General features: G+C 48.9%; 3 protein-coding genes across 5 annotated transcripts in view; all 3 read right to left on the bottom strand.

The window, feature by feature from the left end:
• Positions 1-78: 78 nt before the first annotated feature.
• On the bottom strand, positions 79-1,357 carry LOC127388418 (protein B4). The gene is made up of 5 exons (XM_051627889.1): positions 1,342-1,357; positions 864-1,147; positions 648-780; positions 505-563; positions 79-435 (listed from the first exon to the last, which is right to left on the bottom strand). The coding sequence occupies exons 1-5, from the start codon at positions 1,355-1,357 to the stop codon at positions 79-81; spliced, it is 849 nt and encodes a 282-aa protein (XP_051483849.1).
• A 1,998-nt stretch (positions 1,358-3,355) lies between these two features.
• RHO (rhodopsin) lies at positions 3,356-6,185 on the bottom strand. Its single transcript, XM_051627816.1, has 5 exons — positions 5,724-6,185; positions 4,688-4,856; positions 4,433-4,598; positions 3,969-4,208; positions 3,356-3,596 (listed from the first exon to the last, which is right to left on the bottom strand). Exons 1-5 carry the CDS (start codon positions 6,082-6,084, stop codon positions 3,477-3,479), a joined length of 1,056 nt encoding a protein of 351 aa, XP_051483776.1. The 5' UTR covers positions 6,085-6,185; the 3' UTR covers positions 3,356-3,476.
• A 4,061-nt stretch (positions 6,186-10,246) lies between these two features.
• Positions 10,247-25,498, bottom strand: part of IFT122 (intraflagellar transport 122) — a 30,885-nt gene continuing 15,633 nt past the window's right edge. For all 3 annotated transcript variants that reach the window (XM_051627338.1, XM_051627339.1, XM_051627340.1), the window contains 13 exons: positions 24,418-24,579; positions 21,355-21,521; positions 20,520-20,691; positions 19,294-19,396; positions 18,054-18,194; positions 16,968-17,065; positions 15,971-16,071; positions 14,697-14,862; positions 13,635-13,746; positions 13,087-13,215; positions 12,182-12,261; positions 11,369-11,533; positions 10,247-10,693 (listed from right to left, as the gene is read on the bottom strand). In XM_051627338.1, coding sequence (XP_051483298.1) covers positions 10,604-10,693; positions 11,369-11,533; positions 12,182-12,261; positions 13,087-13,215; positions 13,635-13,746; positions 14,697-14,862; positions 15,971-16,071; positions 16,968-17,065; positions 18,054-18,194; positions 19,294-19,396; positions 20,520-20,691; positions 21,355-21,521; positions 24,418-24,579 — 1,686 coding nt within the window. In that variant the 3' untranslated portion in view covers positions 10,247-10,603. The remainder of the gene's footprint in view (positions 10,694-11,368; positions 11,534-12,181; positions 12,262-13,086; positions 13,216-13,634; positions 13,747-14,696; positions 14,863-15,970; positions 16,072-16,967; positions 17,066-18,053; positions 18,195-19,293; positions 19,397-20,519; positions 20,692-21,354; positions 21,522-24,417; positions 24,580-25,498) is intronic.

The following is a 25,498-nucleotide window of genomic DNA, read 5'->3' as shown; positions in this document are numbered from 1 at the left end:
GTCCTGGGGACTAAAAACCAACACAGACCTCAAGGGCTGGAGCCCATCTGGAAGCAGGGCTGGGGGCTGCCTGGTCCCCTACGGGCCCTTCTTGCCCCCCTGGGTGGGGGCTGCCTTCCGCAGCCCTGCCTTCTCCTGGCTGGCTCCTGGGGCTGCCAGGGGCTTCCTTGCCTTGCCTTGACCCCCCTTCACCTTGGGGGCATCCTGTTGTGCTCTGTTGGGTGCCTTCCCCTTGCTTTTTCCCGCAGGCACCTTTCGGGGTCCCTTGGCTGCAGCACCTGCAGAGCTGTCACTGTCACCATTGCCCTCTCCTGCATCCTTGGCGGCCAGATCCACGGGGGGCCCCAGGCGCCTTTTGCCGGGGCCCCTGGGGCGGCTGGCTGCGGGCAGGGTCTTTGCTCCATGGCTCCTGGGCTTCGCTGCTGCCTGCTGGGGCTGGGGGGAGACAGCACCTCAGGCTCTGCCGTGCCGGGGTCCCCCCACCCCACCTCAGGCACTACTCACCTCCGCAGGCTTGGCCCTCGGCTTCGGTTTCACTGCTGCCTGCTTCCCCTTCGCAGCACCTGAGGGAAAAGGGACAAGTGGATGAGCCCAGGCAGGGGCCCCTCCAGGGGCCAGGCAGCCCCGGGCGGCACCACCGCCTTTACCTTGCTGCCCTGCTCCCACCGCAGGGGCCTGGGGGACCTTGGGGGCTCCTTTCTGTCCCAGCCTCGGGGCCTGTCTTCCATCCGGATCCACCTGGCCCGGTGGCTTCTTGTGGTGCAGCTTCTCAGGTGCCAGCTGGGGAGAGAGAGGGGATGGAGGGAGGGCAGGCAGCCCCGCAGCCCCAGCCCGCCGCTCTGGGGCCGGCAGCCCCCGCTCACCTTGAAGCGGCCAGTGGCCCCCATGGCAGAGGAGTTGTGGGGCCGCACCAGGTCCCCACAGCTCAGCCCCTTGCTCAGCGCCTGCTTCAGCAGGTACTTGAGGCGGACGGGGTCCACGGTGGGGTACTTGGCCAGGATGAACCTCTTGATGGCGACGACCGAGGAGCCCTTCCTCTGGTCCTGGGCCCGCAGCGCCTCCATGACCATTTGCAGGGTGGGGGGGTGCGGACGGCGCCGGCCCCGGGCCAGCAGACCTGGCAGCGGGGCTGTGCCCGCTGCTGCAGCTCCTGGGAAAGCCAGAGGCACCTCCTGGGACCAGGACCAGCCCAGAGGTGCTCACAGCCCCCAGGGCTTCAAAGTCCTCCTGAAGCCAAGCAGCCATCACCCTGCTCATCCCTGCAGCCCCACAGAGGTCACAGCCAGCACAGCCCAAGCTGAGCCAGAGCCCAAGCCCCACAGGACCCAGCAAGCCCCTTACCTAGCTGAGGTTCCATAGCAGCACACACACTCCTGAGCACACCAGCCAAACACTCCAAGCCCAAACAGCCCCAGCTCTGCTCACAGGCTCAATTCTCTCCCAGCTAATTTATCTGATTAGCACCCAAACTGCTGGGGCTGGTTGGCAGCTGCTAATTGCTCCAGTTGCTGCCCCAGTGGGAGCAGGTGGCTGGGAAGCTGATTGCCCTTTGCCAAAGCTTTGCAAGGGGCTGGAGGGAGAAGGGGCACATCTGAGCAGAGGATATGTGGTGAGGTGAGAGGAGGTTTGTGGGGTGATTGCCCTGAACGTGCAGGGAAAAGGCACCTACTGGTGGTGGAGTGCTGGGATGGTGGCTTGCTGTGGGGCACAGAGGGAGCCAGCCTGCCATGTGGGGCCCACATGGCACCCATCCCCAACGTGCTGTTGTGGTGTGTCAGCTCCCTTCTCCTGGATCCTGCCAGGATCACCTTTGTCAAGGTCTGTGCCTGCCTGCTGAGCCCAGGGACAGATTCTGGCAGGGACTGAGGTGCCAGCAGGAGTCAGGCCTGGAGCAAAGTGCTGGAAAAAGTACCCAGTGCTGGGAACCTGCATGCCCAGCTCCCCTCAGACCAGCACTGTTGGGCTGTTTCCTGCTCCATTCTCAGTCCATTTCTGAATTCCCCTGGAAGGGTCTGGTGGGGACACTGGGAAGGCTGCAGGGGCTGGCACCATGGCGGGGTAGGTGCCTCACTTCCAACCACCTCCTCCTGGATCTAGCCAGCTCTGTGGTGCCTCCAGCACTCTCCCGGGCTGGCAGGGGGATCCCAACCCGTGCCAAGCAGCCCAGGGCTCCTGTGGAGCACAGCCCCACCGACAGCAAGAAAACACCGAATCCTTCCTCCTCTTCCCTCCAAAACCAGCTCCCACATTTGAGGTACATGAATCAGACATCAGCCTAAACACTGAATTATTCATAAACCTCTAATCTTTAGATTTCACTGAATATGCAGAAGTATCAATAAAAAAAATAATGAGAGAATTGTACTTGCAAATTGCTCTTTATTAAAGGTTTAACTCGCGTGGGTTCTATACATTCCCTATTAGACCTTGCAAAGGTGCATAGGATTAGAAATCAGAGAGGATAATAATGTACAAAAATAGTTTTAAATGCTGATAACACTGAACAGCAAGAAAAACATCTTATTTGTATAACTGAGCTAAAAATAAAAATGAAGAACACTGCTACAATTGCAATGTGCCATCTTGTAGTGCTTAAAACATATGCCGACGTCTCTGAGCCATATGCTCCTGCTACACCGAGGGGGAAGCTGCGCGGGCACCGACCCGTCCCCGCAAGGACAGGCACGGCCGAACCCCCGCCTGGCTGGTGCCGAACCCCCCTGCTAGGGCTGGTGCCGAACCGCCTGCCGCGGAACCGGCGGTGCACGGGAGGACCGGGACTGCCTCGGGGTACGGCCCCGGCGCGGCGGCCCGGAGGTGGCTAAGGATGACGGCGGGACTGCGGGGAAGGGTTGCGGGGGCACGTCGAGCGGGGCTGCGAACACCCTGTGCACGTTGCTGCGCGGGGACCCGCAGGAGCGAACACCGGTGGCTCCGCGGGTGGGCACGCGTGGCTGCGCCGCGCTGTGCGGTGCTGTGCGGTGCGGTGCGGTGCGGTGCGGTGCTGTGTTGTGCTGCCAGGCCCTGCTGCTCCCTGCGCAGCCACCGCCTCTGCAGCACCGCGGCCTCTGAGCACCGCTGCCCCATCCCGTTCCCCCGGAGGGGTCACGGTAGCTTTCAGGGCTTCCGACGCGTCGGAGCAGGGCAGGGCTGGGGCACCTGGCGGGGCTGGGGCACCTGGCAGGGAGCGGCAGAGCCGGGAGGTGCCCCGGCCCCCTCGGCACAGGCAGGACAGAGCCAGCGCCCGCCGCGCTGCCGGGGTGGGCAGGGCGGGCCGGGGCTCGGAGCGGGGGGAGCAGGCCAACAGAAAGCACGGATTTACGCCAGTGGAGGAGCTAAGCCTTTGCATTTTAATTACAAAACGTGTATACACATTTCCAGCCTTGTTCCCAGGGTTCCTAGTGCCAGGAGAGAGGAGCCCGCCGCGCGGGGCTCGGTTCCTGCCCCGGGGCGCCGCGCCCCGAGCCCCGGCGGGACTACGCGGGGGAGACCTGGCTGGTGGAGACCGAGGAGGTCTCTGTCTTGCCAGCAGACGTGTCCTCGTCGCCTAGCGGGTTCTTGCCGCAGCAAAGGGTTGTGATCATGCAGTTACGGAACTAGAAGAGAGGGAAGCCCAGGGTGAGGGGGGCGGGAGCCCGGCAGAGCTGCTGGGCAGCCCCCACCTCTGCAGGGCGGGAGACACGATCCTGGTGGAGCCTCCTTCCCTGCTGCCTGCCCTGCCTGCTGCTTTGGGCTGGGGCTGGTGCAGCCCCAGCTCTTCCACCGAACCAGCACCTGAGTAACTCCAGACGGGAACGTGTGTATGGAATTTATGTGACAGCAGGGATGAGCTGCACAGTTGCCAGAACAAGATCACCTAGAAACCAACTCCCTGCCTGACCCACTGGTACCTCAAGGTGCTGTAGCTCCTTGCAAGCTGTTGAAAGCAAAACACAACAAAGGAGATTGCAGGGCATCCTGCCAGTTACCTGTTTGTTCATGACGATGTAAATCACAGGGTTGTAGATGGCAGAGCTCTTGGCAAAGAACGCCGGGATGGTCATGAAGATGGGCCCGAAGTCTGACCCCTGGTTGGTGAAGATGTAGAAAGCAACACTGGCATAGGGCACCCAGCAGATCAGGAAGGAGATGACCATGATGACGACCATGCGGGTCACTTCTTTCTCTGCCTTCTGGGTGGTGGCAGACTCTTGCTGCTGGGCGGCAGCCTGCGGGGAGAAGGGAATGGAAATGTGATGGAGCTGGGGAGGGCTGCACCAGCACGGGGCCTGCGGTCAGGGCGTGGGGTGGCTGAGCTGCACGTCTGCAGTTTGCTTTCTTCCCCCTTCATGGAGGGCCAGCCTGCCCCTGGGGCCCTTCTGTCCCCAGCCTGGAGCCCCTAGCACTGGGGATGCGGGTGGGCCCTGTCCCACCACCACTGGCAGGCACCCACCTCCTTGACAGTGCAGACCAGGTTCCCGTAGCAGAAGAAGATGACGGTCAGCGGGATCATGAAGTGAACCACGAACATGTAGATGACGAAAGACTCGTTGTTGATCTCCGGCTTCAGCGTGTAGTAGTCGATCCCACACGAGCACTGCATGCCCTCGGGGATGTACCTGCGGGGAGAGCCCGGCTGGTCGGCACCCAGCGGAGCAGAGCGGCTGGAGGCCCCGGCCCTGCCAGCCCCGGCCCTGCCGCCTCCCACCTGGACCAGCCGAAGAGCGGGGGGGCCGCGCAGGCCAGGGCCATGACCCAGGAGAAGGCCACCCCCATGATGGCGTGGTTCTCCCCGAAGCGGAAGTTGCTCATGGGCTTGCAGACCACTACGTATCTTTCGATAGCCAGGACAACCAGCGACCAGAGAGCAATTTCACCTGCACCGGGGAGAGAGAGGGACACAGGGACTGCAGCAACAGGAGGAGAAAATCGCGCTGATGCCAGCACGAGGCCTCCCCAGACTCCTGGCAACAGGTTTTGAAAATCAAAATGAACCAAGGCCGAGCGCAGACACAGCAGGAAGGCAGGAGGAGACACTTCCTCGCTGTGCTGACCCACTCTAACCACTCTGCTGCCGTTGTCTGTGATCTGTGGCTGGATCCTGCCACTCATCCAGGACAGCACCTGCACCTACAGGCCTACAGCCCCACTCTGGGATGCAGTGAGTGCCTGTCATTCCAGGATTTCCCCTCACTACCCACAGCTTCCCAGGAAACTTGTGCCACAAGGACTGAAACAGTTGCCTGTGGCTGAAGGCTGTGCTGAGCAGAGAAGGGCATTTTTAGACACAAGATTTTTGTTTAACATCTGTTTCAGTCCAAGCCCGGCTGGCATGGGGAGGAGAGCCAGCCTTGCTGCCCTGCACCACCACACACCACATCAGAGCCAGACTCAGCTCCTCAGAACAGGAGGAACAAATTTGTCACCTCTCAAGTCAGAAAGCAAGCCAAAAAGATGTGCAAATCCAACAACTGCAAAATCTGCTACTGGTTGCTTTTCATTGCTGCACTGTTGTTCTCAGGATACTGAGCAGGTGGCTACCAAAATAAGGTAAAAAAAATAAAATCGTTTCAGTTTATTCACCTCCCACCCTGAAACACTGCAACTGCCCCGGCCCACATCAGCAGCAGGCCAAGGACCTTCCAGATACCATGTTTTCCAAGATCATCTCAGCATCCTCCCTTCCCCTCATAAGACCTGCAGCAATTCCTGGTGGAAGATTTTTGAAAGTTTGGAAAACTCACCACCCAGTGTAGCAAAGAAGCCCTCGATGTAGCACCCTGTTACTCCAAAGACAAAGTACCCGTTCATCGAGGTGTACATGGTGGTTGTGAAGCCTCCAAGGACCATGAAGAGGTCGGCAACTGCCAGGTTCAGAAGGATGTAGTTTAGAGGTGTCCGGAGCTTCTTATGCTGGATGGTGACGTACAGGGTGAGGAAGTTGATGGGGAACCCGAGCAGGATCAGCATGAACATGTAGGCAGCCAGTGCCGAGAACTTCCAGGGCTCAGCCAGGTAGTACTGGGGGTACTCGAAGGGGCTCCTCACCACCCCTGTCTTGTTGGACATGGGTATGTAGAAGTCTTGGCCTTCTGTGCCATTCATGGTTGCGGTTCGTGAGGTGCCTCTTCCTCAGGGGTGGGTTTTTTGAGTGCGGGGGGCGGCTTCTGAAGCGGGACTCCTGCCACCTCTCAGCCCTCGCTGTCACCCGGGGAAGTGGCTACAGTCAGCTCTGCAGGGTGCCCCTTATAAAGTGCCCCTTGGGGTAAGCTCTGGGCATCGGAGTCAGCGCGATTAGGGCTTACAGAATTATTAATCATAATCATCCGGGGGTAAGTGGCTTTCCTGGGAAGGTATCAAGGTGACACCTGTTCCTGGCCCTCACTGTCACTGTTGGAAACCACAGCTCGTGGTCAGATAAAGAAGAGGGAGCTCTGCACCACACCTCTCACCAGGGGCCCCAAACCAGGCAGCAGCTAACGGGAGGGAAGTTTGCAGTTCAGAACCCCACAGCTGTGGGTCTGGGGGCTGCAGATGGCTGCTGGCCTGGGCAGGAGTGGTGTGGTTTGCCAGTGACAGAGCAGTCCCAGGCCCATTCTTACAAAGGCAAAGCAGGTCCACGACAACAGCTAGTCCCCACTGGAGAGCTGTCCCCACCATGACCACCATTCCCCATGGGAGACTGCAGAAGGGGGCTCTCAGGCAGCATTAGCACCATCAGCCCTTCTTCCACATGGTCTCAGCCACCTCTTTTTCTGCTACTGGATTTGGCCTGGGAGGTCTCAACACCATTGAAACCCTGACCCTGCTGGCAGGTTTCCAGCTGTACTATTTGGGTTTGGTTCAGGTCATGACAATTACATTGGCAAGACCCAATTAATAACCTAGTCCATCTGTTCTGGACAGGTACCATTCCGCAAGGGTGCTCATTCCGTCCACCGCTGCTGGACAAGGCCCTGAAGGCAGGGTCTGAGCTGAGGCCAACACTTGACTTCATACAGTGGTTGACAGGCATCTTTGGCCTCCCCAAAACCTTGCAGAATCATCAAACTCCATAGGGAAAGCCCTTGTTGGAGCCTCCCATGTCCTCCATGTCTTGCTGCCTTCCCACTCAATGCACTCAGTTGTGCTTGAGATGTTCTTTGTGCCACCCAGCAACCCAGTGGGACACTGCGTTTTCTTAATTTTTCAGAGGCAATGGGACAATCTGTACACCAGAGTGAGCACAATGAAGCCAACTGCAAAGGCTCTCTTTTCTGGATAAGGTGTTTCCCTATAGTTCACACCATCACAAATAATATTTCAAGCCCCAAAGCTATTTTCCCCATCTTTTCTACCCACTGTTTATCACCTTTCTCATGCACAGTCACTCCAGCGGGCAGGCAGGTACCAGCTGATTCTACCATGGAGGCCAGGCAAGGACTGTCTGCTCTGCCCCTTGACAGGGGACAGAGGCTGGTGGGGACCTGAGCACCTCCCCTCCCTGCTCTGGCTGAGCCAGGGGCTGAGCTGAGCAGCAGGTGCAGCCAGGAACAGAGGATGGGGAACCAAGAGCCTCATCTGGTACAGGAGGCTGTGCCAGAGCTGCTGGAGCTCATGGGCACAAGGCAGGCAGAAGATCATGTCCTCTTGGCCCTAATCAACTCTCTTCAGCCCTGGCCCAAGTTTTACCAGTGTTCCCCATGGGTTAGTTTAGCACATGCAAAAAGTTTAAATGCAAAAACTCCAAAGCTCTGTACTCTTGTTAAAGAAGAGGCCAAGCTGGAAAACCTTCAGTCCAAGTGGGGAAGGTCTAAAGGAGCCAAAGCGCTGGCACTAGGGACCAAGGAGACCCTCGTGCCCAAAGACAGGCCACAGTCATCCTGGGCGGCCACAGTCCTCCTTCATGCTAGGGTGGGAACACCACGTCCTCACACTCTCCCCTCATACTAAGTCTCTCTCCATTAACTTTTCACACGTGTTGCCAAGGCCAGAGCAGTGCCACTCACTGCAAATGCCGCTTTCATACTTGCACCCAAGAGGGATTACAGCTTTATCTCCCAAGACATAAATATGCCACCCTAAGCTCTGATGCAACAAGCTGGTGCTGAGCTCAGCGGGGGCTCAGGCCCATGCGTCACGGGGCAGGCCAGCAGGCAGGGGGAGGGACACTGCTGGTCAACCCCCCACAGCAGCTTCTGACAAATGGACCATGGGGGGACTTCTTGTGTGTCCAGGGACTCCTCACCATGGAGTGACCCAGCCTTTCTGTGGCACGGGCAGTCTGAACTAGAACATCTCCACAGCGCACAAGATGGGTCAAGTATGTTTCTGCCCAGAAAAGCCCAAAACACTTCAAACCTAGACTGTGTTCACTAAAAAGAAGAAAAAAAGCTCCCTTGCTTGATCCATTTTGTTTCTGTCATGGCAATCCCTATACATTTATTTTTATAATTCTCCATTCCCACTAGCTCTGCAAAGCCAGCTCAGTTCCGGGAGAACGAGCCGAATTCCATCCTGGCTCCCATCCCAACCAGCATTGTTTATCCGTGTCAGTCACTACGTCTTCATTGCAAACAGTGACAGATGAGTCAAAAAGCAGACAAGCAGTAATTAGAACAGAATGTTTTTCAAGTGGTGAATTAACCAAACTTTGTGAGGAACCACTGAGGGACTCGGAAAGCCTGCAGTGCCATTGCAGAGGGTCACTCAGGAGGACCTCAAGGAGACAGGACATCTCAAGTGCCATGTGCAAAGTGCTGTTTATATGGTAGCTGCTTTACCAGCACCCAACCACCTCAGCCAGGAGCTGCAGACAGGAAAGCTGAACATAATTTCCCACTCACAACAAAGGGAGGCTGTGACAGACAGGATGTCATAACAACAATAGAGCTCATGGTAACATGGGCGCAATTTATACTGGATTTAAGTCAAGAGACCTTATCACTTCCCAGCTCAAACCCAGCCCAGCTGGTTACACACACAAACTCTCCTGCTGTGGAAGAACTCCTCGAGGACCATCCTCAAGAGACTCAACTACCCCGAGTACAGTGGTGGGCTGGGTCTGGCTGGGATGGAGTTAACTTCCCTAGCAGCAGCCATGTGGTGCTGCTTTGGATCTGTGTCCAAACCCGTGTCACTAGCACAGCTCAGCAGTGCTTCCACAGCACCCAGGTTCTCTTTCGCCTACTCTATCTCTGGCAGCAATAAGCCAGAGGCAGGCAAGAAGAAGGGAGGGGACAGAGCCAGGAAAGCTGGCCAAAGGGGATTCCACACCAGATGAGCTCAGCAATAAAAGCTCAGGGAAAGGAGGAAGGATGCTGTGTTTGTGGTCTTTGCCTTTCCGAGTATCCCTTCCTCATGCTGAGGCCCTGCTCTCCAGGAAGCAGGCTGGACATCTGCCTGCCATGGGGAAGCAGTGAGTGAATTCCTCATTGCTTTGCTTTCTCTCACAGCTTTGCTTCACCTATTGCACTGTTTTTATCTCAACCCACGAGCTGCTTTGCTTCTGCTCTTCGGCAGGGACTCCCCAATCCTGCAGGAACTGGGGAGTGAGCAAACTACTGCAGGAGGTCCAGCTGCTGCCTGGGACTGACCCACCATGTCTGGCTGAGCAGTTGCATCACTAACATCCCCTCAGCCTCAGGGAGAGGCTGAAGTAGAAAGCAGCGGCTCCATCTCCTCTCACCTCTACACATTGTTTGCCCATGGCTCTGGACTGAAATGATGGTGGGGAAATACTGCTCAGAAACACTCCTTGAGCTCATACAGGCCTGCAGCCCATGCCACACAGGTATGCTTGGATCACAACAGCTTCAGGTGATGTGGGAAACCACTGCCTGACTACAAGCCTGCAGCTGCTCTGGTGTTCCTGCCTCACACCCCGACACCTTTAAAAGCGTGCAACTGTGCTCAGTTTAGTCCCCAGGTCAGGTCACTGCTGTTCCTTTCAGGAGCGGTAAACAGGCTAAGGTTACCAGGTCACCCAGGTGGCAGCAGGCAGTGGAGGTCCTTCTGTCTGTGCACCCTGGATAACACGGAACGTGTCCTTCCGTGCACAACCTGGCATTTGGATTTAACAAGAGTGAATTCTACACAGATGAAGAAATTCATCCCCCTCCACCATGTGTGGCTGTGAGAGATGCTCCCTGATGTCAAGCTCAGTGTAACTCTTCAGATCATAATTTAAGAGCTCTAAACTCTAGTACTGTTCTTGCCTACATGGAATAGAAAGAAAAAATACAAGCTCAGAGGAAGCAGGATTATTGCAAACTCCCAAGACAAAGAGTAGAAAAAACCAGTCCCATTTATTTGAAGATCTGTGAATAACAGCTACATATTAAGGAGGAAATTAAGTCATAACACAAGTTGGAGTAAAAACTATTACTTCAAGGCTGAACTTGACCATAGAAATGTTCCAGTAAAAAGCTGTGGCAGTTCAGCTGCTTGCCTGGGAAATGTAGAGGATGTTCACAAACAGACATTGTCATTAAAAAAATGTTACATTCCTGCAACTCAGTTCCACTCCTGTGTGCAAACTGGAACAAGATGACTTAACTAAGTTGTTTGGAAAACTCTGGATCTAAGAAGTGTTTTGCCAAGCCAACAGGGAAGTCTGTCAGTTGAAGTGCAAGACTGTTTTTCTTCATTGGTTTGACTCATCTATTCTCCGTCGACAGAACGGACAACAGTTATGCTGGAGTACGAGAAGCTCATAGTCTTCTGTGTGAAACATCTGTTAATTAGGAACAGATTGAGGGACAAGTTAGCCTGTGACCAGCTCAAAGAAAATGCAAACTGAGCTCAAGGGCTTCTCTATGGCACAGATATTCTGAAGGTGCATTCCAAGAGAATTGGTCCTCCTGCTTTCAATTGCTACAAAGTGGAACAGAGCAGGCATGTCACAACCACTGCCAACACTGCTCAACAGGCACAAACCCACTCACTGCTTTTGCAGAAAGGACAAAAATGAGACAGTTTCTTTGTAAGCAAACATAACTGAACTCCAGTATTTCAAAAAGCCATTCCTGAGAGGTGAAGGAGAGGGATTGAGCCACGAGCTAACATAGTTACTGATTTTCTCTGCTAAGCCAAGCTGAGAGAGACAGAGCAAAAAGAAATAAATACAAATCAGCATTTGTTGTTCAGCCAAGGTTTGCTCTACAGGCTCTGGCTTGCTGTCAGTGCAACCTTTCAAATTCAGCTACCTCCAGGTTTTCAGAAGGCAGCTGTTGCTCTGTGTATCTCAGTGCTCTGCTTTGGGTTTTCACTGCCTTCTCTGTCTTGACATCATTCAGGAGCTTGTTGAATACATTTTAAAGTATCAGGTTTCAATGACTAGAATTGTTTCAGCCACAGGGTTCTCAGTAGGACTTTTTGGTTGTTTTAAACCTGTCGATGGAAACACTACCTGGAAGCAGGAGGGACACATGGTGATGGAGGCCTCGGGCAGCAGGGAGCGGTAGTACTGCCAGCGCAGGGGCCTGGGCCAGCGCTTGACCAGCACGTCGCGGCGGCTCATGGACTGCAGCACGGCGCGGGTCACCACCACCGGCACGAACCCCGAGCCCCCCTGCTGCAGGGAGAGACAGGCACTGTCAGATCTTGCAAAAAGCCAAGAAAAATCCAGTAGAAATATCTAATCTAGAACTGGGCCGAGTCCAGTCCCACCAAGTTCACAGTTTTATCAATACCTGCAGCAACAGCACCATCCAGCCACATCTAGCCTGGCCTCCGTGAGCTTCCATTAGTCATTTCAACACAATTCCTTGTAAATAACACCCATGCCAGAGCCTTCATTAAAACCTCAGTAATGACTGGTTTACAGGTATATTGACCAGACACAAACACCCCGGGGGACAGCCCTATTGTAACATTTTTCAATGATAAAACTAAATTCCATGAATATTTAATGTTGACTTAAGATCTTTGCTGTTTTGTGGATTGGGGATGTGTATTTGTGTGTGATTTTAGGAGTTCTTTGGGGTTGGGTTTTTGGTTTTGTTTTTTTTTTGCTGGGTTTCTGTGTTTGGTTTGGGGTTTTTTTTGTTAACTGGTAAATCCCTTTCCCTCTCAAGTTCCATCCCTCTCTTCCAGCCCCCTGCTTTGTATCTCTCTCGTGTCCTTGTAACACATTCACGAGAAGAGCTGCATGGATTAGAAGTTAAAACTTTCTGTTGGTAGGCAGAAAGAAACAAATGGAACATACAGGAAAGGCTCTTACCTCAAAGCTCAGTTTTGCTATAAAGGGATCATCTTCTTCAGTAATATCCGTGCTGTCATCAAGCCTCAAGCTCTGTGCATCTGGATGCATTTCTTAAGGAAGGAACTGTTCTATAACTTGTGAGCAGCCAGCCCTCAGTGACTGAGGCACAGCAGCAGGGCTGGTCCCCGCACTGGTCCAGAGTGTCAGGGCACTGCAGGGCCTGGATTCTCACAGAAGGAGCTGAAGAAGGGCTGCTGTGACTGGGGAGATTCATCACTGCAGCTGCTGATGGCAAAGCTGGCCACAACCAAGCATGACATCATGCCTGCTCTTCCTCTCTGCCCCTTCCGACGGACGACAAAAAGCAAAGGAAGCGTCTTTCAATTACACATGGAGCAGCTTTAGTCAGAGATTGTGTTTTCGTGAGCATTCCTCTGCACCTCATGTTCTGTGTGTGTGTCCCCCCCCCCCGTAACTGGGAGCTCTGGATGCCAAAGCATTACAAACCAGATTCCAACAGGAATGGTTATGGGGAAGGTCCGTGCTGGCTTCCCTTGGCTAAGGGAAGGCAGCCTCTGCAGCAAGCTGTTACTCGAAGTGGTAACACTCTTCAGATTCTCCCCATTCTTTACAGAAAGCAGTAACAACAGAATAGGAAAAGCATGGTGTTCCATTGTTAAAAAGAAATACTTTACATTATTAGAAACAAATTTTCCTGATTAAAAAGCTTAATGAAACTATTAGATTTAGTTAAAACATCGCTTTAGTTGTTATTCAAACTTGAAAAGGAAAAATAATGCAATTGTACTCACATCAGTTATATGACAAAAAAAAATTAAAGCTATGGGGAGAAAATTTCTCAAAATTGTTGCTTTTTTTCCCCTAATAAAAGGACTGGAAAACAATTTTAATCAAAAGGATACGGTCACTCATGGTCTCTTGCCATTTATTCTCTCTTGTATTTGTCCTTGGAGCTTCAAGATCAATGAGAGCTACAGCTTCTTCATCTGTGATGCCATCTTCCAGGTAGAACTCCACCAGGTGCAGAACTTCTAAAGGGGTGCGAGAAGCAAGAGCATCTGCCCTTTGGTAACTCAGAGAAGATACTGTGCCCCTTTAAAAATTAACACCCTCTGGGCTTCTATGACGGTGGTGTTCTGGCCCACACGTTCTCATAAAGCAAGTTAAATAAAACAAAACCAACCCCAAACCCCCTCAGCTTCTCACAGATTGTATCTGTGTTAATTAAACACTGCATACATTCAGTGTCTTCTACAGCAGCACTTCTGCTGCTGCTCTCCTGCCATGGAATCCTGGGACAAGAGGCAGCCACGCAGCTAAATCTCACAACACTAAGGGGAAACGTTTGTCTGCCCAAGAAACATTGCAGAGAGAACAAACGCAGCACTAATCGACTCAGTTAAGGTTTCTCTAGCTGAAGAGCACGCCCAGGGGCGATGTCCCAACGCACCGTAGGAGGAGGCGGAGAAGACGAAGGGCTGCCTGCAGTTAATGCAGACGTTCCCCAGGTTGTTCAGCAGGGGGTTGTTGGTGGAGCACCTGTAGCACAAGGGCACCAGCTCCTGCAAAGACACATCCAGAGCACGGTAATCATCAACCCCGAGCTCTTTGTTTTCAATTACATGCGGGCTCCTCCGGCTTACACCACTGATATCACATCAGCACTAATCTGGAGAAATACTGCTGTGAAATCAGATCCTTTCACATCTGAAAATGCTTCCCCTTTTTAATAAAACAGTAAGTTTTCACATTAAAATAGCTGTCTTCGCCATTACAAGAATTAAATTTTCACCTTGCCTTTGCAGTAACAGAAGCAGAATTCCACATTAAATAGGCAGTGATAGAAGAAGTCGAAGAGAAGGTTACTGAAAGTTTTTTTTGCTCTAAGGTTTGGTCAAATTTAAGTTCTCCAATTAATTCACCTCTCTTCAAGAGCACAGTTATTTTAGGCAGTTCTTAAGATTGTGTTTCCATTCTTTCAGTGCCCAGGTGCATGTTCACTTGCACAATACAATTTATTTTTAGTGAGAACTCCATGAGACATGGCTTTATAGAGCACTGCAGAAAGTCAGACTTCAGTTAAAGAAGAAAAAGTGCTAAAATAAGAGTTAAGGAAGGAAGGTCATTCCAGGGATAGGGGGAGGAGAAAAGGGGTGCTAGAAGTGGCACAAAAGAAAGGGACCTCCAGCTGGAGAGACAGACAAAGACTGGAGTAATTGCATGTGGATGGGAGAGAAAAAGGCTCGAAAGAATTAATAGGCAGAGAGGAAGGTGGATGCAAGAGAGGAGAGGGAGGGTGGGAGCTGCCCAGAACAGAAAGGACTGATTTTAATTTGTTCTCGGGAGCAAAAGGAAGTCTGACCTGAAGCCTAACAATAAAAGGACTGTGTTCCCAGCAGAAATGTAATTATATCACAGGGCTATGCATAATGCATTTCAGATTTTTTTGTGCATACAGATTCTTGGATTAGGCCATATATTAATAATTAACATGAACCACATTACAACTTACTTCACTGTCATGGAATGGCTTGGATCGGATTGTCAGGCTGCCCAGCTCAATGGATTTCTGGAACCTGGCTGGGATCTGCAGTCCCTGGAGCTTGTCATAGGCATGACGAGCCAGCTTATATGCACCCAGAGCTTTACTCTGTTTTGCCAGAGCAAATAATGTATTGCTATATTTTAATTAAGGAATAAAAACACATATGGCATTTAGGAAAAAATGCAATACACCTCCTAATCAGAGGAGTCTACAATGAAGTATATCCAACACCAGCACTTGAAACAGACTAACAAGAGAGATCAATTTACATAACTCCATCTAGAAACAAGTGTGGAAGGACCATCAAAGTGTCTGTGGACAATTATTAGCAAGGTAAGGAACTGTCCCTACATGAACACTGCTTTGGTTAAGTGTTCTGACTCCATGTACAAAATATCAATAATTTTAAAACATTTTCACCACCAGCAGCCCACTGACACCAACCAACCACACACTATCCCACTGCAAATAAAGCCTAGGCTCTGGGTCACTGTCCAAGCTTTGCTTTTCCCCTTCACTGGTGTGTAGCAGCAACTGCTGCTTAGAAAGCTACTGATGGCAAGGCACGTTATGAAGGATTTTATGAAATATGACACCTTTTTAAGTGAGGCAGTTATGAAAAGGAAAGCCAACATGACATCCAAAGCCATAAATGAAGTGAAACAAGAAAATCAGGCCTCCCTGTGGCATCAAGTGACCCTGCTTGTTATCTTTGACAGACAGGTGCATTTCCACAGGTTTCACACAGAGCGTTTATGAAGTGCTCTCCAAAGATGCAACAGGCACTAACAAAGCTGTGCAAATGTCAGCCTGACAGACACTACACAGCTACACCAGCCTCCTGTGAAGGAAAAGCTCCTGGTTTCCCCTCTCCTGTCTCAGTTCAGTCTCCTTGCAACAACACTGTCAAGACTGAGAGCCAACAACCTGTTGCAGTGACTGCTACCCTAGAGCCTGCTTCTCTGACAAAGGTGATACACTAGATGGGGTGGGTGGTTTGCAGAATTACATGTCAGTTGATTTGTACAGGTCTACAAGACTATTAAAAAAGTAGTTCAGTTAAACACACAATGTTTTGAATATTTCCTTAGGGAGAAAAGTCAGTTTCCATTAACTATACCCAACAGCTGAAACTGAAGACACCCTACAGGAGATCTCTGAATTGTGGATCAGCATCAATTATTCCTTTTCATGTATCTCACAAGATAATTTCAGGATTTTGTATTGTATGGGAAGGATACACTTTTGAGATCCCCACGGGAGTCTCCTTTGTTAAGCTGTGAAGCAGGAACCTGGAAATATTGAAGAGGGTTTCAGGCAAGTGGGAACTGAAAGGCTCCTCCTGCAGTATTAAAAACAGACATATTTCTAAGCTGGAAAACCAACAACTCGTTCCACGCAGTGTCACAGCATTTCAAGAACCGCTTCTCTCAGCTGTAAAAAGAGGAGGTGCTAACAGAGTATGGCAAGTGGATTTTGCATGTCTTTATCACTAAAGCTCATGCCTGCTACATGCAGAAAAAGAGAGGAAGAGATCCATGGGACTCAAACAGAACCTTTACCAGACCATTTAAAACTGAGGGCATCCTGGCCAGCAAGTGTAGAGTCTCCCCCACTGCAAGCTCTGAAGTGGCCTGACCAGCAGAGACCTCTACCTTCTGGGGCAAGGGCACAGATCAAAGCTTCTCAAACGTTTTACAAAAGATACTCTCACCAACAGTGGCAGCAACATTACTATACTGCTGGAAGTAGCAGGAGTCCTCATGACTGCTCATCAGTTTGGAGTATTTTACACATGACTGACACATGTATCCCAGGGAACCACCCCTCAGCTAGGCTGCCTTCTCCTGTTCAATCCTCCTGGTTTCCCATGGTGAAGGGACTGCAGCCTGTGCAGGACCAGAGGCTCAGGCCACTGTGGAACCATCCCAACATAACTAGAGGGGCTGGGAAGTCAGTCTCATTACATTTTCTGCTCACACTTGAGACAAGAACAGATCTGGCAGAACTGCACTGCAGCTGTTGGGAACTAAGACAACAGAAGTTCTTCCACAGTACAGCAGAAGGCTGTATAATGAAGTAAAGTTAAGTAAATTAAAAAGTTACTATACAGTATCACTAACCTACAGTCAATATTTGAGTGCTTGAACAGTCATTGATTATCCCTAGTTATTTCTGGACTCCCAAAAGCAAGCTGCTCAGGAAGCAAACACACAACTTCTACAGCGAGAACCTTACAGTGTATCTGTGAATGGAGTGATAGACGTGGTAAACTTCTGCCAAATGCTGGAAGTGATGAAACTTCTGTAACATCTCAGCCTTCTGTTGTTCATTCTCTGCAGGAGGCAAAGCATTCGTGTAAGTCTCCAAGATGAGTCTATGAGACTCATTTGGAAGAAAACAGCACCTCATTACTCCAGCTGCAGCACTTCCATGAGTATGTGCCAGTTCAGGTGTGTCTCACCTATCTGTGCAAACCACATGTTGTACAGACCTGCCATCTTTCTGAGCAAGTTTCTGGTCTAAAACAAGCATGATAAAACACAAAGGAGTTGAGGCAATGGTTTAACATAGAGGCTACAACGTAGTTATAGGCAGAAAATAGGTGTGCATCACTGGGAAACTCACCCATAACTTCAGAGCTTACGAATAAAATAGATTTCAAAGTATTTGTTTAATGAATATTAAATATGCTACTAAGTCAACTAGGTAAGTTTTCATCTCTATAAAATACCCGAGTGATAACAGATTAACACTATCATGCATCAGCTGAACACAAAAAATGGCACTTAGCAGCGCCAGGCAAAAGGCAGTATTAGCAATCTTTTGTATTCATGACTAAATGACACCTATTAACTAGTGGCTCCCCCTCTCACCCAGTGAAATACATTCAGAAGACAAGACGATCCCTAACAAACAATCAGTTTTATCTCTGTTGGCAGAAGCAATTTGTAAAGTCCCTCTCCAACCTATGTTCAAATATTAGATTTATTTTACCCTCCTTTATTTAATAGTACTTTAACCCTCCAATCATTTCTCTAGTTAGCGTGAGGATACACAGTCCCAGGAGACACAAAGTTGATTCCAGTCAGATTCAGGAGGCCTGTGCATGCTGGTGTTGCTGTTTGCTTATTTGCTTTAAATAAGCACGTGGGAACACCAGGGGGACTACAAAAATAGCACAAGCCATAGCTTTAAAAAAACCCAAGCAAGACCAAAGCCACACAGGAGTGAGGCAGCTGCAGCAGGGCAGTCCCAGTTCAGTAACTGCTTGACTACATGCACGAGAAGGTAACAAATGGAAACCTCCTCCGAGTTCCTCACCTTGGGCCATCTCTAAGCACTGCATGGAAAGCATCCAGTAATAATAGGCTGCGTCGTTGAAGCGGCTTTCAGCCACGGCGTTGTGGGTGAGCTGCTCCAGCACTCTCACAGCCTCCCCCTGCCTGCCAGCCTTGTGAAACGCTGCAAGGAAGGCCAAAACAAAGAGGATTTTACAGTGCGATTATATCAATTAGCTGAAATTAATGTTTTTAAATTAAGAGCAGTCTATTCAGCCAGTATCACAGAGTCTATCCAGGGCAGGATGAAAAGGATTACACGCTGGTATTTTTCTCCTTGAAAGCAGCGACACTAATGAAACACGAGGAGCATCTGAGGGCATCCTGGGGCTTTTGCAGTGTCTCAGCAGCCATGCAGCTCATTGGCTTTGTGCAACACTGGCTGCTTTTGTTTTGTTTTTTTTTAATACAGAGAAAAGCACAATTTATGACAATGAGAGCTCTGTGCAAACAACAGTGATCTCTAAACACTGCAAGTCTCAACACTCAAAACTGCAGTAAAGATACTGAATTCTCATGTGGTTAACAGACACTTGGCAAACACAGTCTTCACGCAGGGTAATGGGGATAGGGGGACCTACCTCCAGAACCCCAACCCCACAGCACAACTGCCCCCTGACTTCAGCCAGCTCAGGGAAAACTCTGATGGGATCTCCAGCTCACCCAGTCCCGGGGCACTGAGGCTGGGTGAGCTACAGCAGCACAGAGCTTTGTGGAACACTGAGAACAATGTACCTATGTTCCCAGAGTGCAAACCACCAAACAGCCCAAAAACCAGGTGCTCAGAGGTTGCTGCTGAGGCACACACTGTGCAGGCCAGGGCTGGAAGGGCCACCATCTGAGCTCCTGCAGGCTGCACCCCAGAACTGGAGCCACACTAACCCTGTGCTGGCTCCACATGGAGCTGGCTCCAGCATCTCCTTGGCCCTGCAACAGTTTGTGAATGCAATTTTGAAGCCTGTCCACATGATGAAAGGTTGACAGTTCTCTTTAAAGGCAATTTGATAAGCCTAACAAAAATACATTCAAGTTCTTAAAGAAACAGGGAAATTTAACTTGTACAAACCCAACACTACCTAAACAGAAGGAAAAATTACATGTTTTCCACTCAGGTTTATATGATGGATGCTGTATTTTGAATATAGAGAAAATAGAGACTGGAGAGTTTGGAAAAGTATGGAGTAAATGTCAAGTGAACAGTAACCTGGCAGGAATATTCTTACCTTTTTGGGCTTCTTCAAATCTATCATTCTCTGCCAGCCACTGAGCATAAGGGACATAGACATCATCTTTGAATTCAGGATGCTTTTCACTCAAAGCAAATGCCTGAGGTAAATAAATTCATTTTTAGGATATTGCATGGTTTAAACAGTTAAAAGGTTTAGAATATTCCATGAGATCAATCCTTTAGCTCTAAGTGAACTCACAATAAAAATATACATAAACAGAATAAAGAGTGTAATCCATATTTTCTACAGTATGAAACTAATGTATTTTAAAATAAAAAGCAATCCACAACAAAAGAAGAGAAGCTAAGCATGGTAACAATCAGGTTATTGAAACAGGGAATCTGGAAAGCTATTATCTAGGAAATGTAGCAGATTTCACAGCAAGAGACAAAAATATTTGTATTATTACTGAATATACCTTCTGAATAAATTGAAGTAGCACTGTAAATGCACTTTAGACTGGGTTTCTAAGCTTGCTAACTAGTTTATAAAGGACTAAGTCTGCAGTTTTCCAAAGCAACCATATAGCTAGGGGGGGATATGTGTGTGGAGAAGGGGGTGTCAACTGTAGCAGTACTTTGAAAACATTCCCTTAAGAAACTGCACGTGTCAAAACCTCAATGTGAATAAACAAGAACAAAATTAATGGTGACCCCAGCTGTGACATGGACGGTACTGGTAGACCCATTTTTTTTGTGCAAAACCCCAGTGAAGTCAGAGCTTGACCTCACCAGTTTCAGAGTGGGGCCCACACTGACCCCACAGAGTCATCAGATCCGCACTATGTGTGTGGTGTTCTCACTGGGGCATGTCCACATTATTAATAATACAATTCAAAAAAGAAGTTCCCATTATCTAATTACTGCTTCTTCTGACAGACTAGAAGCACTGCATGGATTACCAGAGGAAGTGGGCAGCTCCAATTCAACATGCAGAAAAGGTGCTCACAAGGGAGACCAAGGAACATTCAGCCAGGAAACCAAAAAAACCCACAACACCCTAAACCCCACAAAACCCCAACCAAACCAAAACCACCACCAAGCAAACACTGAGCATACAACATTAACTGAAATACTGTGCATCACCCTCTAAGAGAAACCTCCCTCCCTGCCTCTCCCCTCACTGCAGGGGTGGGACAGCCAGCCCCCCCCCCCCCTCCCTTCCTTGCAGACAGAGACAGCAAGAAGTGGTTCCCAACACAGAAATGAAGGGCGACTGACCTCTTCCCAGCGCTGAGTCTCCACGTGGAGATGGACCAATGCTTTCAGGTCACCAATCTTCATGTAGGTCTCTGCTGCATAGCCAGGGTTGTCAAGTTTCTTAAAATAGAAGGCACACTTGGAGAGCAGCTCACGCTCAGCTTTATCCAGTTTTCGAGCAATGTCAATTAACCTAGACCCAGTAAAAAGGAGCCAGATGTTTGCCTTTTGTTTAATTATTGTCATAAGTTCACCTTTAATCTATTAGTATTTAACACATATTAGTTCTCAGTAAAAATTACTAGCTCTTTTTTTCCCCTCTGCCAGACAGCACAGCTGGGGCAGGGCCAGCTGAGTGCCCTGTCCAAGCAGCAACTCAGCAACATCCCAAACTGTCACCAGTTGCACTTCAAGGAGAGTTTGACCAGTGGCAGGAGCAGGTCTGGAATTTTTAGGGATCCTGCACTCCAGTTGTCTTCTCTGTGCACTAGATGATGATTCTTAGCAGCTCAAAACAACAGAGCCAGGCTATGGCATCTAAACACTGCTGTGATGATTGCTCTGGGAAGTTCAAGGCATGCAAATTTTGGAAGACAGTCTCATCCTACAGATAAACCCATTAATTCTCTTTACTGTTGCAATGCATTTGTTTCCATAACATATTTATGTCCCTACCCTCCAAACATATGTAACTTCTACAACATTTTTAATTGTAGATGTGCTTCAAATACTCCATCTGATACAAACAAGGGCACATTTCAAACAAGCTTTGTCTTGTTTCAAAACTATGCAGAATTCATAACAACTCATCTGAGTTTTCAGTATATATTATCTCTGAGATGGAAATAAAACCTACATATCAACCCAGCCATGGTCCCCACTGAGTTCTATGGCCTTCATGTGCTCTCCTGCAGAGAGGTACATCTCCACTGCTGCCTTGGGCTCGTTGATATTCTTGGCCCAATCTGCCTGCTTTTTTATTAGCATCTTTGTGTCTTTGGGGTCTCCAGATGCCAGGAAATCCTGAAACAGTGCAATACAGGAGTGTGCATTACCTTCTGGTCACAAACATTGCTACAGTCCAAGTTCTAAAATACATAATAGCTTTTAAAATTAATATTGTTATGCCTCCTAAGAAAATAGACACTGCTACAGAGCAATGTGAACTGATCCAGCCTTCAGCAACTAATCAAGGCCCAGAGTTTGGTAGGAAACAATGGCAATTCTCCCATTTAGATAGTTTTTAATTTAAAAAGTGGAAGATTCTGGGAGGGCAGGAGAAGGACCATACAGATGCCTCTGAAATAATAAATGTGTCCCCACTAGATTCCTTGGAAAGCTTGCTCTCTGCTGAGCCTGTTGAATTGGATACAAACCATGATTTCTGCTTGATTTTTGGGAACATGCCCTTCCAAAACAAAATGGTACTCATCTCAAAAACTGTAGTAGATCAATCCCAAGTCTCAGATTTTCTTTTGCAAGCCACAAGGGTACAGGTTCATTCTCAAAGATGACCCAGCCCCACCCTCTGCTGAGTTAACTATAGTATGCCCACTTAATCATGTTAGCATCAGGATGTCCAACCACAGCTCAATTAGAGGCTGAAATTCCATTTTCTGCAACGACACTTGATAATTATATTACAATATATCAAAGAAGTTCTTTTATAAGGACAGAAGGACAGCTGCTCAGAAGTGAGAGTGACTCTGAACTGCTGGTCAGGCTCTGCAAGGAATGCAAACACCCAGCCTGGCTGCTGTGATGATGACCATTTTGGAAATATTTCTAATAGTTTGTTCAGCTTCTTCTGCCAATACCAAAGCACTGGCACCATATGGCTCACATCTGTTGACATCAGCTGCCAGGAAAAAAAAAAAGTACTTCAACACCAGAAGATGGATTAAGGGCAATTTTGTCTGTTAACAGAACAGGCTACTGTCCATTAAAGGAAGTTCTATCAAATGAAAAACTAAGAGGAGAAACTGGAAGGTGAGAAAAGAGGGTAAATAACCTTATCCTCTGTGTTTCTGATAAATTCTGATTGAGCTTTAAAAAAAAAACACAACAAAAAAAGAACAAACTGACAAAAAAAGCCTTACAAAAAGCACCCAGACAACAGACCTGCTGCTCTGCAACAACTTCCCTGTTCCCCTGACACGGCCAGGTGACAGGTACAGACAGCACTCATCCCTGGTCAGCCCCTGGCTGAGCTCCACACAGGATTTGGCTCCAGCTCTGCCTGCTGCAGCACAGCCCTGACTCCCGTGAGTAACTATGGAGATGGCACGATGATCTTTGACTGTGAAAAACTGAAGTGAAAGAATCAAGTTGAACAGTATCTTTGACACAACTTGTTTTTCAGCTTTGGGCACCAAGCTAATCCCAAGATCAAAAGCTCAGCTCCTCACAGCACAGGGTGTTGTGAGCTGTGTGATCTGGCACCATGAGAACAAGCCTATCACCAGATATCAAAAGATGTCCTGAGCTCTGCATCCAGTCTTGGCTCTCTGGCCAGAGCTAATCAAAGTCAAGCACAAGATATCAGGTTCTGTAAAGGTTCCTTTGTGTAGTTCTGGCAGCATTAAAGCAACAACAACCACCACCACCAAATCAACCCACAAACACATAGGGGAGGTGGGGTATCTTTCCTTGGAAAAATAACTGGCAAACAAAGGGGTTTTACATATTCTCCCATGCAGTGTGCACTCCCTGCACAAGAAGCTCCCTTCATTTGCTCTAGGTACCTTCAGTTTCCTGTGCATGAAGAGGAGACACAAGACCTTTTGCTGTCTGCTAGTTAAATATAGACATGACTACAGCCAAGAATTAAAAGATTCTTAAGAAGACTTATGGGAAAATATTCATCTATGAATTACATTTATGTTCAAGAGAAGCCAAAACACTGAATCTAACAAAGACTCATCAGCCAAAAATAGTGGAAGTCAGACTTACATCAGCAAAGCCCCAAAGTATTTATACTAAGCTCTTGGAAGAAAAAGATCTCTCTGTAGCACAGCCTGGGGAATCTATGCTAGAACAGCTTCTGTGCATGTCACGGTCAAGTCTTTGTCCAGCATTGGGCAGAATAAGGCTCTGATGAGTGATGAATGAGACTGAACAGTGCAGGCATTCTCAGGGATTTTGATAAGGATACATGAAGGAAGACTTAAAAGCCAAATAATGCTTTCTTATCAACATATAAAACCAGCACTTTTAAAAACCACACTCAAATTATTTCTACATGGAAACAGAATTTAAAAAAAAAAAGCCAAGAACTATGGAATCTTTGGAAGAAAATTCTCTAGTAAACAAAAACATACTAGGTTAGTACGTAACACTTAAAATACATCAGTATAGAACTAACACACCTACTGAAGTTCAAATTCTGAAAGAAAAATATGTTTACTATAATACAGAAGCGAATTCAATGGATGGTGTGCTCACCCCCACTTTGCACAGGTACTATCTTTGGAAGATAAAAAATAAAAAGGGTCTCTTGAGCGAGACAGTGGGGAAAAAAAGTCATAAAAATGAGATTTTAATTTTCAGAAGAAAAGGAAATTTTCTATGGATAACACTATACAATCACAAGGAAAGAGTCACCTCTGGTTAGTGTTAATGGCTTCATCCTGGCTCAAACCAGGACACCAATGAAAAAATCCACTGAAAAGACATGACATTTGAGACTTGGCAAAACCCACCCGGCTACCTCAGCAGCAGCTGCTGAAGACAAAGCCCACCATTCCAGCTAGCCACAGAGGACAGCTGGTTTTCCCCTTGTAAGCCAAACTTCAACCTATTAACTGAGAAAAAGTTGGACTTCAAAGCCCACGTTTCATCTGACCCTTTTGCAGGATCATACTGTGGGAACAGTTACATTAACATTTCAGCATTTAAATACTCAGTTGCAAACTGTTACCTTTGCATAGTCAAACATGCGCAGATCAGAGTACATCTCCAGAGCCAGGTTTTCATGTCCGCTCTTCTTGTACAACCTGGCTGCCTCGTGGAATTTTCCCTGGTAGGCATAAACATCCGCCAGGAATAGCTCCTTGTTGTTCTCTCCCTGCTTCTTCCGCTCCTGGGGAAAAACCCAGAGAGAGATGTGGAAAATATTCCAGATGATCAGGATCTAGGTGAGAAATAGCCATGGAAGAATAAGATTTTCAGGTTTAATTTTAACTGTTAATAAAATCCTGTAAGAGGATATGATAATTATGCCTCTCCTACATTTCTGGTGAATTTATAATTAAGGGATTAAATCCCTTCTTAATTAAAATTAGGAAGAGCAAAATTAAATGTCACTATAAAAAACAAAGTGATGAAAAAAAAAATCACTTCTCTTGATTTCACACAGGAGAATGAACAGTCTCTCATCATGCCATGCTGGTTTTTAAAAGGCACCTGATGGGTTCCTCGCTTCCTCCTGCAGAAACTCACTGGCACAGAATCCGGCCACATCAACAACATGCACGGGTGGGATGACACATGAAAACAGCTGGTGGCAAAAAGCAGTTTCAAGAAGTATGTTAACTGGCCTCTGAATAAACATCAGTGTCCCCACAGGCAAGGGCTCCCCACTTCAGGTAGGCACCCCCAGGGGCATACCTCCCACCAGTGGGAAATGCTCACTGGGATGGTGTGGGAAAGGCCCAGGGAGGCAGCATGTGCACAGTGACACAGAGACACCCCTGGGGTGCCCCACACCACGGGGACACCAGCTGCAAGGAACCAGTGCCAGAGATACACACACACACACGTGCTCCAGCATGCACTCCATCCCGCGCCTCGGGAGCCCTGCTCTGCTCCGGACACAACTGCTACCACCATTTAGATCACTTCACAGAGGGGAACTGAATGTCAAGAAAACTGCACAGAAAGGAGAAAAGCATTCCAGGAGCACACAGATTCAGGGCTCTGCTGCCAAAGGGGGCTCAGCCATCACTCCTGGCCACATGTATGGACTGGGCTTAATCTGGACTGGTGCTGAAAGTGCCCCT

The sequence above is a fragment of the Apus apus genome, chromosome 9 (genome assembly GCF_020740795.1).
Source record: "Apus apus isolate bApuApu2 chromosome 9, bApuApu2.pri.cur, whole genome shotgun sequence".
NCBI lineage: Eukaryota > Metazoa > Chordata > Aves > Apodiformes > Apodidae > Apus > Apus apus.
Note: the sequence above shows the minus strand (reverse complement) of the source record. Positions and strands in the feature narration are given on the sequence as shown.